At 40.3% G+C, this 12,792-nt stretch overlaps 1 protein-coding gene across 5 annotated transcripts in view; it reads left to right on the top strand.

Annotated features, from left to right (window-relative positions):
• Window positions 1-12,792, top strand: part of PHKB (phosphorylase kinase regulatory subunit beta) — a 150,285-nt gene that overhangs the window by 116,846 nt on the left and 20,647 nt on the right. For 3 of the 5 annotated variants that reach the window (XM_063141266.1, XM_063141262.1, XM_063141264.1), the window contains 4 exons: window positions 529-610; window positions 2,560-2,617; window positions 4,539-4,629; window positions 10,018-10,220. In XM_063141266.1, the coding sequence (XP_062997336.1) occupies window positions 529-610; window positions 2,560-2,617; window positions 4,539-4,629; window positions 10,018-10,220 (434 nt within the window). Of the gene's footprint in view, window positions 1-528; window positions 611-2,559; window positions 2,618-4,538; window positions 4,630-7,038; window positions 7,130-10,017; window positions 10,221-12,792 lie in introns of all 5 variants that reach the window. The other 2 variants (XM_063141265.1, XM_063141263.1) reach the window with 1 other exon arrangement.

Below are 12,792 nucleotides of genomic sequence, written 5' to 3'. Positions count from 1 at the left end.
CCCATATTTTTTTACTCTTGAGACATGCCGCTTGTCGAAGATGATTTTCTAAACAGATAGACACACACTCATCTAAATTAGCTATATTCATGAAACATTCCAAAACATCACCTTTTTGTCAAAACAGATAGAAAATGTGGGAAGTATCGCTAATATGAAAGGAAACATGGAATTGGACACCATCTGAATAGGGTTCTCCAGACTGGCTATTTAACTTGTTTTTATCATAAACTACTATAGAAATCAATAGAGAAACCTGAGATATTATTAATTTTGGTTGGATTGTGCACCCTACCAGAAACCCCCCAACAAAATGGAGGTAGGGGCTTTAAATAGGTCAGTGAAGACTGTGCTTGCTCATTGAGTGATGGAAGGGCGTTAGGTGGGGGCAGAAGGAAAACCAGGCAGCAGGGATGGGGAAATGAAATAGAACTTGTTTGTATGTCTATAGCACTAATGAAAAGCAATGTTTTCTTCTTTAAACTTCTAACCTTTGGCTTTTCCCACTTGATGGTTATCCCTTCCCAGGATTGCAACTGTCTAGCAAGCCAAGCAATTCTGCTGAACATTTTGCTCAAAAGAGAAGGCCCGAATTTCATTACAAAGGAAGGTATGATTGCAGGAGGCAATTTTCCACAACTATTGATGAACATGAATAACGCACATCCACACTGCAAGTTGTGTTGCTATTTTCCTCTCCATTAAAGCACCATTTTCTATTCCATTTTAAATGGGAAGCAGGCGTTTGTACACTATAGAGTGGAATGAACCGTTAAATGTATTAACTCTTTTAAATAGTTTGCACACCATATGCTGCCTGATTATAATTCCGAGCGTGGAGTTTGTGAGGTGGGTGGAAATAAAAATCATCTGCTAAGGTGAAGCTGGAAAGCAGGTTCTGTTATGTTTGAGTTTCTTGGTGTGTAGGATCTGTACATTACTTTTCTATATAAATATATTATCTGAATGTTATTGGAAGCTTAACAAAGTTTTGAAAAGAGAGCTGCTCCCCTTTAGAGTTCTAGAGTGAGTGAGAGAGAAGAGAGCGAGCAATATAATTGATTGGTCTTAATTCCAGTGTTTACGTATTTCAAGCTAAACAGTTATTAGGGTATACTTGTAGGAGTATTTCAACCAGCTTTATTTATTTATTTATTTATTTTGTATTGCTTAGTTTCTAGTTCCATCATAATGTTCTTTTAAAGATGTAATCATCTATGGAATGTGCCAATAATAATAGTTTATAAAATATTGCTTCTCAAAGAAAATGTCTGCGTAATAAAATCAAACATATTCAGACTTTTATCATCCTATACACACTAACTGCCATTGAGCACAATGAGACTTACTTCTAAGTAGACATGTGCCTTTAAAAATACTTCCGTTGGAACTATGGGGAAAAAATCCTTTCTAATGGCCAGAGGTAAAAGCATTTTTCTTAAAATCTATCTATCTGTCTATCTGTCTATTTATTTAACAATCAGTGGCCAGTTCATATATCCCATTTATTTTGCCTTATTCATAATTTAAGAAAAAATTTTATTCTTATCATTCAATTCCATTTTTTATACCTACGGATTTTCCCTATTGTACTGCTACAGGAAGATTAAATGTTAAAACACACACACACACACACACACACACACGTGAAATACAATGTAAGTAATATTATTTAACTAATTGTGAAATTCTACAGTAGGGCTACAGTGAAAATTTGCACTGGGGTTCATAGCAGTTGGGTAATTCAGTACAGCTGGTTGCTTCATTTTTTAGCTTATCTAACAAGTTCCAGCAAAATGACCCTTGTGGCCCAGCTCTAAAAGCTGTACAAATAAGGGATTAGGAAGAGGCTTACCTACTGCTCTCTTAGTGCAAAATCGCAAAACATCCACAGGCCAGGATTGCACAAAGTCTCAGTACAAACATTTAATACTGGTATGGTAGTTACTCAACTGGAGTTAAACTACATAACTATGTACTAGCTTATGGATTGTAAAGGCAGCACTACAGGTTACAATTACCAAGGGAAACCTCATGCTACAGTTCTTGTTTTCTGCTTGAAACCCATGAAGTGTGTAAGTGAAGCATTCATATTTATGCATGTTTAAACATCTTCATAGACGTCTATGGGAAAGTGTTGACCATCAGGCATTTCCTGCCACCAGTGTAATTTATTTTATTTATTTATTTATTTATTTATTACATTTCTATACCGCCCAATAGCCAGGGCTCTCTGGGCGGTTCACAAAAATTAAAACCATTCAAAGTATAAAACAACAGTATAAATCCATAATATAAAATACAATATAAAAGCTCAACCAGATTAAAAACAGCAGCAATGCAAAATTACAAATTTAAAACACCAAGTTAAAAATTATTTATAAACTATTAAAATGCTGGGAGAATAAAAAAGGTCTTCACCTGGGTAGTGCTGGGTAATGGGTAGTGCTGTCCTTGCACCCTGGGATAAAATGAACTAACAGTATAGATCAAACTCATCATACAACTGCACTTTCTTCTTCTTTTTGTTTTGTCTTTTTCATTTTATTTGTGAATTAGGCACGGTGTCTGATCACATTGAAAGAATCTATCGAAAAGCTGGCAGCAGAAAGCTCTGGTTTGTATACAGTGTCTTTTGGCTTCATATTGTTGCATCACAGTTTTTGCAGTAGATGCTACACATCTTTACGTTGCTGAAGTCCAACCCAATGTGTTCCATGTAGATTTCACCAGAGCTACATTGTTTGGGATTCTAACGCATGAATCTTAACAACGTGCCATTTTTTGAGTGCTGGCCATATCAGCAAGGGCATAATTTATAGGCGAAAGAAGGAGGGGCTGCAGTCCTAATTAAACCACCACCTCTTATCTGAAAACCCTTCCTCTTAATCTCTGGTGCTTGGAAATTCATATGGTTCAGAACTGAGCGCTGGTACTGAAAAATAGATGCCAGGGCTGGACCCTGATAGCACCTATGTAAGGAATTGCGTTCTAGAGTGCTAGTTAAGAGAAAGAGAGCACAAATAACCTGTGATAGAATGCATTATTTGTAATAGGCAATTTGTGCTGTTAAAGGGGCTATTAAAACCACTCTTGATTACTTCAGGGTGGATGTTATGAATTGGATGGAACCTGTCCTTTTCACTTTGGAAATTAGTCACCTGTTAAATTACATTTGCCAAGCTTTTAGAAAGATAGATTATTTTTAAGATCCATAAACATCGTCTGCACCTCCCTTCCAGTTATGATCTCTTTGATGCCCTGCTTTCCATGTCAGTGCGTCACCCCCAGTATCTTCAGAATTTGTAAGTAAGGCATATGGTAAAACAGGATGACCACACAGCAGTGTGTTTCCGTACTTTGGCCATCAGGATTTGATTTAGGGCCCCTTGAATACTTCCTTCTCTCCCCTTCTAGCTTTGGAAGAAAAGGAGTCTAGCAAAAGAAGCAAACAAAAAATTGGGGGGCGGGGGGGGGACTTGTTTCAGTCTAGGAAATTTGATGTGCTCTCAGTAATTCAGTCAGTGGCCAGATACCTCAGTGCTGGATCTGTCTAGCTTTGCCTTCTGTTTACAGCAGTGGCCAGCCAGATGTCTCTGGGTTTCCCAAGGAGGGCATGGTGGCAGCAGCCATTTTCTCTGTATATGTAGTCCATTTAGGTCCTGTGGCCCGTCTTCCATGTATTTGTCTAATCCAGCCTTCCCCAACCTGGGGATCTCCAGATATTCCATCCTACAACTTCCATCATCCCTGACCATTGGCCATACTGGCTGGGGATGATGGGAGGTGTACGAAAAAAGATAGAGATCCAGGTTGATGTAAACCTAGGATGACCACATGAAAAGGAGGACAGGGCTGCTGTACCTTTAACAGTTGCATAGAAAAGGGAATTTCAGCAGGTGTCATTTGTATATATGGAGAACCTGGTGAAATTCCCTCTTCATCACCATAGTTAAAGCTGCAGGAGCTCTACTAGAGTGGCCAGATTTAAAAGAGGCAGCTTTAAGTGTTGTGTTGAAGAGGAAATACAAATGACACCTGATGAAAGTCCCTTTTCAATACAACTGTTAAAGATACAGGAGCCCTGTCCTCCTTTTCATATGGTCAGCCTATGTAAACCTTTCTTTTTTTTTTCTTAAAAAAATAATGATCTAAGCTAGTGACCACCACTGTGTCTTATGATAGACAATTCCATCAAATTCCACCTTACCTGCAAAAGGATATTGCAGAGTTAGTAAAAGCGCAGAAAAGGGCAACTGAAATGATCAAGGGACTGGAGCAGTTCCCATAGTGAAAGATTACAATATCTGGGACTGTTTAGCTTAGAGAAAAAGGCGAGTGAGGGAAGATGTGACAGGGGTGTACAAAAGCGGATCTCTCCACTTCAGATTGACAGACACGCACCCCCACACCCATCTTCAGAAATGCCTAAAGTATCTCTCGGAAGTACATAGAGTACTTGCCATATTTTCAACAGCATAAATGTGGAAATAGTTTTCCTTTGAATTCCTTTCATTATTCTCGTATGCCATATCTAGGTTGGTGCTACGCTGCAGTGCGGTATACATTCAGAAATTCGCTTCCTCTTTAGCCCCTCATATTACAACTTTGGTAGTCCATGGGAAGCAGGTAAAGTGCACAGAGGTTTGAAACCGCGCTGCTTGAGACGCGTCGGCTTATTTGCATTTTGATGGTATTTGCTTATGTCGTTGTTGTTGTTTGAAAAAAAATATGCTTTGCTCTTGATTTTAAAGAGTGTGTGCACCCATAGTCATGGAAGTCAACATCAATTTGGCTGATGGATTTTGCTCTAACTTAGTGGAATATCACACACTCATTCATTAACTCTCCTGACAAATGATTGTTTCAGCCTGTGTTAAACAACGTGAAACATCCCGTTCTACTGTACATCTGTTATTTAAAAAACAAAACGGAAATTAAGTTCTGTTTGGTTTTCTTTTCTGAGAATAGCTGCCTTAATACCCAGTCGCCCTTCATAGCGGCAGCCCGTTTTTAATCCCAGCACTTTACATGGTTCTCTTCTCACTCCGTACATGTATATATAGAACCTTTCCATCGCTTCTGCTGAAATTAATCAGCAGCTCCTTGAGATTTGTCTGTTGCTGGACTGTATCATTTCAGTTGTGGGATTGAGTATCTGAATTCTCCTGTGAATAAAATGTCGTGGCCTTTCCTAGCTATGGCTGCTGCTTTTTACCCTTTCTACTGCCATAGAGGGAGAGGCCGATATGGTGTGGCACAAGTCTTTGCTGTACTTTCTCCTGCCTCTCTTGCCTAAGGGAAGGAAGGTGGAAGCAGGGGGCTTAAAAGACACTTATGTTTGGATAATGAGGAACTGGTGATCCAACCCAGCCCTGGTGAGATGGGCGTGAAGGCCTATCTCTGGTCTCCTTGCTGCAGACCTGGGAACTGATATGCCCAACCCATTGCAGTTCTCCTTGCCACATTGGGAGATGGGCAGAGTGGCCCAGGTAGCTGCTATGTCATGTTATGTCATAGGAGATATTGGCCCTGTTCAGAAGACACCTTAAACCATGGCTTTAACCATGGTGGTTAAGCCAGAAAACTGGACTGTGTTCAGAAGACACCTTAAATCATGGCTTTAACCATGGTGACTAAAGCTTTATTCATCGTGGTTAAAGTCAGGGTTTAAGGAGTCTTCTGAACACGACCCAGCTTTCTGGCTTTACCACCATAGTTAAAGCCGTGGTTTAAGGTGTCTTCTGAACAGGGCCAATGAGGAAATTTTTTAAAGATACCAAAAATGAGGAAGAATGAGTTCTGGAGAGCTCACCAAAGCCCTTGCTTCACTGCTCCTAAGTAGGGAAGGAATGGGAGACCTAGGTAGTCCTCCTCTCTGCAGATGATCTACATAATTGCGCCTTCCCTGATGCCCTCAGGGAGGTGCTCTCCTGAAAATTCTGGAATGCCTCTGAGAGAAACAGAGAACAGAAACTCATCTTTTCTCCCCTACATTAAAAAAAAGATAGAAAGTTTTTTTTAAGTTCACAAAAAGCATGTAAGGGAGACAAGTATAGATAGATCTGAAAGTATAGGGCGGCAGCTTTGTGCGGGTGCGTTCAAGCATTTGCTTTCTGGAGTATGAAGAGATACAGTCCAGCAACGGATACATCACAGGGTATAAATTCATTCTCTTGAAGTGGAGATTAAAAGCCATATGGTCATGATTTTCATGCTGTGATTGTGGTGGTCACAACATCATCTCGTCAGTTTTCGTTTTCATCATGTGTTGGTTATCTCTGTAGTATATTTTTTGATACCCATTAATGGAAAAGTAAATTTGCATATGATCAGCTTATCAGCATAAGAATGGATCATCTGAATTGACCATTAAAAACCACTGTCTTTAGCAAGGGGCTACAAAAATTGGCTTTTGCAAGTCATTGTCTACATATGATACTGGTGTGGTATGTTATATTTATCTTTCAGACTAGGTGATTGTCACATGCTGTTAAATATGTTTTGCACACCCTGCCCTTTCCCTTTCAGCAGAACATTATCTGCTTTCTCAAGAAGCTCCTTGAGAAATGTGAAATGGTTTGATTTCCCTTGCAAAAATGGAACAATACAATTGTTTGAAAAATGCCTGACTCTTTAGAAAATCCAAAACACCCACCGAGAAATTTTACTGAATGCAAATTGTCAAAGAGGATGTTTTGTTGCTTACATAATTTTATCAAACCATCCTGCTATAATGGCAGAGAAAGGAACAGCAATGTCTTATAATGTAATATTCAGTTTAATGAGTTCAAACTTATGTTCCCAACACACCCATTAGAGTGTGCTTGCTTCAGTGATTAAATAATTCAATTTTTGGTCTCTCCCCAAAAAAGATACTTTATAAAGAGAGCTCTCAAGTCAAAAATAACATATACATATTTAAATGTTTAGTATTTGGGGATGGATCAAATGTGGAAACAACATTTCAATCAGATTCTTGAATTCATTAAACTAGTGTTTGGTTTCCAGCTGGATTGCTCTGTTTTCTGCCCTCAGGTCTGTTGTGCGCTTCGCAGCAAGTCTTTTATGTAAAGTAGTGGACAGCCTTGCACCATCTATTACTAATGTTTTAGTTCAGGGCAAACAGGTAAGTCTGTATTTTTCGGAACTGTTAACCAGGCAAAGTATGAGCAGTAGATTTCCAAAGTTGCTTGCATACTATGCTTTGAAAAGAAAAGAAAAGGCATTGCTGGATTTGATCTAGATCATTGCTACAGTGTAAAACCTTTTCATAGGCCCAATGAAAGTATCAGTGTCAGCTCTTTGTTAACTGTAGTTAACAAAATCGTTTTGCTCCATGATACATGAAGAGGACTGAGAATACTCTGGTGCAAAGCAGTACTACAGGAATCAGTGTTCTCTTGGTACATGCATAGAACATAATGCAGTCATAGAAACTGCTCACTTGAGGAGATTTAACAACCCCTTTAAATGCAGGGTCTTGTGCCTTCCAGCAAAAACTTACCCTGGGTCATGCCACAGAAGCCAGAAAGGATAGGATCTCTCCCCGATCATTCCAGGACATGGAATAATGGACTCAAGTTACAGGAAGCCAGATTCCAGCTGGACATCAGGAAAAATGTCCTGTTAGAGCAGTACGACAATGGAACCAGTTACCTAGGGAGGTAGTGGGCTTTCCCAAATGAGAGGCAGCTGGACAGCCGTCTGTCAGGTATCCTTTAAGGTGGATTCCTACATTGAACAGGTTGTTGAGCTCGATGGCCCTCTAGGCCCCTTCCAACTCTACTGTTCCGTGATTTTATTATTTTATTTGGCTGTGCCTGCTTCTTTCTACTTTATAGGCCTGCTCGCAGCTAGGAACTAGCTGCAGAGTGTTTATGGAGGAGGATATATCCCTAGTAAGGTAGCTGGCCTCCCAATCTTTCAGGGCACAGGAGTCTCCCCGACTTCCCCTCCTGTGCAGTAAGATTTCCAAATGATTGGGCACTTAAGTGGGTTTTAGAATTTGCAGCATTACCCCACTCAAGAGCATTTGCATATACACAGACAATGTGAGAAAGGAAAATGCCAAAGAGATCATGCGTAATGAAAAATAATAATATACTTCAAACTTTTTGACTAGCTCTGTTTTGCACAGTTGGTTCTAAAATATTTAGGGGAGGACTCTAATATTTGTATCTCCATACATTGGACAGCAGTTCCCCAGACAAAGGTAGGAATCTGTCATGGTTGCCTCAACACCCAGGCCTTCTTCAAGATGTATGCCAGAGGAAGAGTGGCCTAGCTTCTGGCACACTAGTCCAATTAACTTCCAGGGCCCAAATCAATTTAAGATGTTAATTTTTCCCTTAGCCAGTGTTAATAAGACTGACAAAGCTTGGTGCACTGAAAATATTACCTTTGCAACTAGATTTCACTTAATATGCTAAAAAGATTTTCCAGCAGGACTTTCTTATCAGTTTAAGGCGTTTGAGACTCTGCAGAGTTTATCACCACAAAAGTAAAGAAGGTACATTCAGACAGAAAAAAGAAAAGATGGTACATTAAGACAAGGGAAATGTAAATGTTTTGGTAAGAGACAGTTATTTGCATTTGATGAGCAGCTCAAGGTTTTTTAGACCAAAACGAAAAGGTGATAATTACTTCGAGGCCCACATTTTCTAGGACTGAGGCTTGAACAGGCATGCTCACAAAAATGTCATTCTAGCAGCCTGCCCTTGTGGGAAGCAGTGTGCTTTTATAGAGGGCTTTTCCATCACAAGTGTACTATGTAATAATTTATAATAGTCTGTTCTTATGTGGCATGATTTATTGTTGTCTGCTTTGGCTGTACCTGTCCTGGCTCCAGATCACTTACTATTCCTTTTGCTTGGATCAAAGAGCCAGTAAAGTTATAATGCTGCCTATCTCTTAGCATTGTCAAGGGAATAGACTCCAGGGTTGCACATTTCCCTCCCCACTTTCAGTTCCTGCTTAGAAGTATTCAAGAGGCCTTCAAGAGGCAGCTGAACAACCATCTGTCAAGTATGCTGTGGGGTGGATTCCTGCATTGAGCAGGGGGTTGGACTCGATGGCCTTTTAGGCCCCTTCCAACTCTACTATTCTATGATTTTAAACCATGGTTAACCCTACCATGGTTAACACTGGTGCAGACATAATGACCAACAGTCGTTAAAGCTGAGTTGTTGTATATGAGGACGGAGGGGTTGGGGAGGGCCTGGTTCTCCAGCCTCATTATTCATTGTTAAAGGGGAAGGCAGCATTATGGCTGCACTGACACCGAGGATGTATGTGTATGTGAACAAGATACTTAAAGTTACAGAAGCATGATGCCTTGCTAACCCATCTAACGCTTGGGATTGTAGCGTTGTGTTAAAATGGAGAAGAGAAAATGCAGTGGAGGGCATCATTTAAATATTCAGGATGATCCGTCCAGCATCTGAACATGATTTATAGTTCCCTACTTTGCTCCCTGCATTGCCTGAATTGGTTCCCCCCACCCCACCCACACACCCGAACTTGCTTTTCCAACTCCTCTACCCTTTGCTTCCCTCCTGGGAACTGAACTGAGGGCTGAAGGAAGCTTATAGCTAAATATGACTCTGGGGGCATGGATGCACTCCAAGCCTAACAGCCCTATGAGCAGTACAGGCCAAATGATGGCCATGGGGAAAGATGGTTGTCCCCCCTCCTAGTGTAACTGACCATCTTTAACAACACGGCAGATTAAGCCTCTTTCTGAGCATACATTCTCCCAAATCGTTATTTTACCTTTCCAGGACATTGCTCCTTTTTTGTTACGAGATGGTGTTTTAGTACAAAATAACAGAGGCATGCAAACCTCCTTTTACCCATCAGCTGTGAATTTAACTCACCGAGCTAATTATCCTCTCCTCTATCCGGCACTGATGCAAACAGGGAGAACGGAGTCTAGGCAGTATAATGAATAAAGAATCCTTCACTGCTTTCCTGTTTCTGGTTGTAACTCTAATTGCTGCTAATATATTCTTTTAGGTGACTCTTGGGGCATTTGGCCAGGAAGAAGAAATTATATCTAATCCCTTGTCTCCAGGCGCAATTAAGGACATCATCTACAACAAGTGTAATTTACAGGATGAGAGGGAAGCTGTTCTTCAGCAAGAACTTGTCATTCATATTGGCTGGATCATCTCCAACACACCTGAGCTATTTAATGGCATGCTGAAGATACGAGTGGGGTCAGTAAACTAGTGGCTTGTTCCATTTGCAGTAGCGTCTGAGTTATCCTGGTTGGCTTTTACCTTCTATACTATAGGGTTGCACACGCAAAGTAAACAGACAGGGCAAAACTCCTCACTTCCTCCCTATGTGCACCATTACAATTAGTTTATTAATCAATTAAAAATAACATGTTTTGTTTTGACTGATAGAAAGGTAAAATCATTACAGATCCATGACCAATTTACAGGGATTGCTGTGACAGGTCTGACTGTAGTTTCTTTGTGTGCCAGAAGAAATGGAATCACTCTTGCAAAAATGTGGGCGCTTGTTTCAAGTGGGCCAAATCCAAGATGGCCGCCAAAACGCTCTAAAAAAAAATGGCGGATACCATCTCATAATAATTTAATAACACAGCTTGTGGTCTGTATTTGGTGGTTTTCGAGGTCACAATAATCAGTTCTGACATCATTAAACGTTTTTAATAAAACAAAATTGCAATGTGGCTGAAAATTCAAACCAGCTGAAAAAGTCAAGAAATGCCGAGTTGGTTGTATAATTATGTTATAAAATTGTGCCTCTGGCTATCGGTCAGCAGATTTTAATTTTTTTAAGTAATATTTTGGACAAGTACTTAACTTGCCCAACCTGATGTACTTGTCCAACCTGATGCCCTGCAGATGTGTTAGACTGCAACTCCCATCATTCACTGAACTGGGAAAAATGGGAGTTGTACTCCAACACATCTAGAGGGAAAGGCTTATTTGAAAAAAAAAATACAGCTGGTAAGAACCATCTTAGCAAAAGCATTTCCTCCTGCATGGGAATGAACAGGGAATGTTGTTTCAAGTAAATGGTGTATAGGATTGCAACTTAAGTCAGCAAAGGAAGGGGAAATTTCAGTGGGAATTTAATTAAATGTGATTGCAGTTCCATTCTGCAGAGGATTCTTTCTCTTTTTTTCTTTTCTGTTGTTGCTTCTCATAGCCATCATGAGCCTTTGGGTTGAGTCAGGCTATAAAGGTAACCAGTCAATCAAAAGGTTTTATACAGATAGGCAGATGACTACTTTTTACGCTGATGGGTAAAGCCCAAATTCACCTGGCAGGCACTTTTTCAGTCGTCAGATGTTCCCTGTGGCAAATCCTCAGTAATTTATGCTCTCATCTAGTGTCGTGCTTATGCCGGTTTCCCGGTGGCACTTTAGATTGTCACGCTGTCTCAACGCTATACCAGAGCACCAGCAATACAATAGAAGGAAATAAATTATGGATAGCGTACCTGGGGCATGGATCTAACTATTCTCCTTGCCTAAAGGTAGCAGAAACCTGAGACAATGCATGTTCTCTCTATCTGTATTCATCTTTTGATCTAAATTAGTTGCCATAGCAATTAGAAACGGGATGTTCCATTCAGTTCTGTTTCATACAGAGGCTGTAATTCACAATCCACTTAAGGCAGTCCACGAGTGCTTAAACAGGAGCATCCCCATTGGCTTCAGTGGGAGTAAGCCACTTCGTTTGTAGATTGTCATTTTACTCCTTCGGTCTCTTTGGATATCCAGCAGCTGTGACATATTCAGTGCCCCAAATATCTGCATTCATGCCAGAAGAGGAGATGTGTGATACTCCAGCGCAAGGTGTAAGCATAGTTGCGTCATTTCATAAGGCCCTAAACAAAGCTTTAAAATCAAGTTTGTTCTTCGGAGCTTTACGATGCTATATTCTCTTCCCTTAGATGTTCCTTCCTTGTTGCTAGTTTACCTTCTCAGACTGAATTTAAATCTGTTTCCATCAGATAACAAACAGCCTCTTCTGATTCCCTCCCCTGAAGCTTCCTTAGACTTCGTGCCATCAATTTATGCCTACCTTATCCCATAAATAATCCCCTCGCCCCAAATTTTTCATTTTCTCTCCTCGTTCTGAATGAGAAATACCACATTTTCCACTTAAAGATGTTGTAAAAAAAGGGCTAAGTAGCACGAATAGATACTCTTGAATAAAACAACTTATAGGATGCGATGCATTCTTACTCCTGATTTACATTTTTTAAAATCCACATTTTTGATAGAACAAAATAGTGTTTAAAATGAATCCTTTTGTTTTCCTTGGTTTCTACAAAGCCACGTATATATGGTGCCTTTCTGGCACAGAGTCACCATATTTTGGTTTTACCATAACTAGTTTTTCCTTCATGTTTTAAATCTATACCCTTAAAAAAAAGGGTTTGCCTTTAAATTCAATGGTAGGCCTCCATTCCACAAAATGCAGCAGTAGACTAGGACTGAGGTTCTTGAAGCTTTTATCCAGCACTGAAATGGAATTATTACAAGCCGGTATATAAAGCAGTGAATGTGGCCCAGGTGAAATGTGGTTGGGATCATGGCTGAGCCACAGACTCCTGGGGTATCCTTGAACAGATGCTAAAGGCCTCCCTCATGAAGGCTGCTCCTCCCTCAGACGTCACCATCAGCAGGCTGAGCTGAGAGAGATGACAAGGAGAGCAGAACTGTTCCACCAGCCCTGCTAAAAGAATTATTCCCCCTGCCTCTTCCTTCCCCATTCCTTTTTCATGCCTTGTGTGTCATGTCTT

The sequence above is a fragment of the Elgaria multicarinata genome, chromosome 14 (assembly GCF_023053635.1).
Source record: "Elgaria multicarinata webbii isolate HBS135686 ecotype San Diego chromosome 14, rElgMul1.1.pri, whole genome shotgun sequence".
NCBI lineage: Eukaryota > Metazoa > Chordata > Lepidosauria > Squamata > Anguidae > Elgaria > Elgaria multicarinata.
Note: the sequence above shows the minus strand (reverse complement) of the source record. Positions and strands in the feature narration are given on the sequence as shown.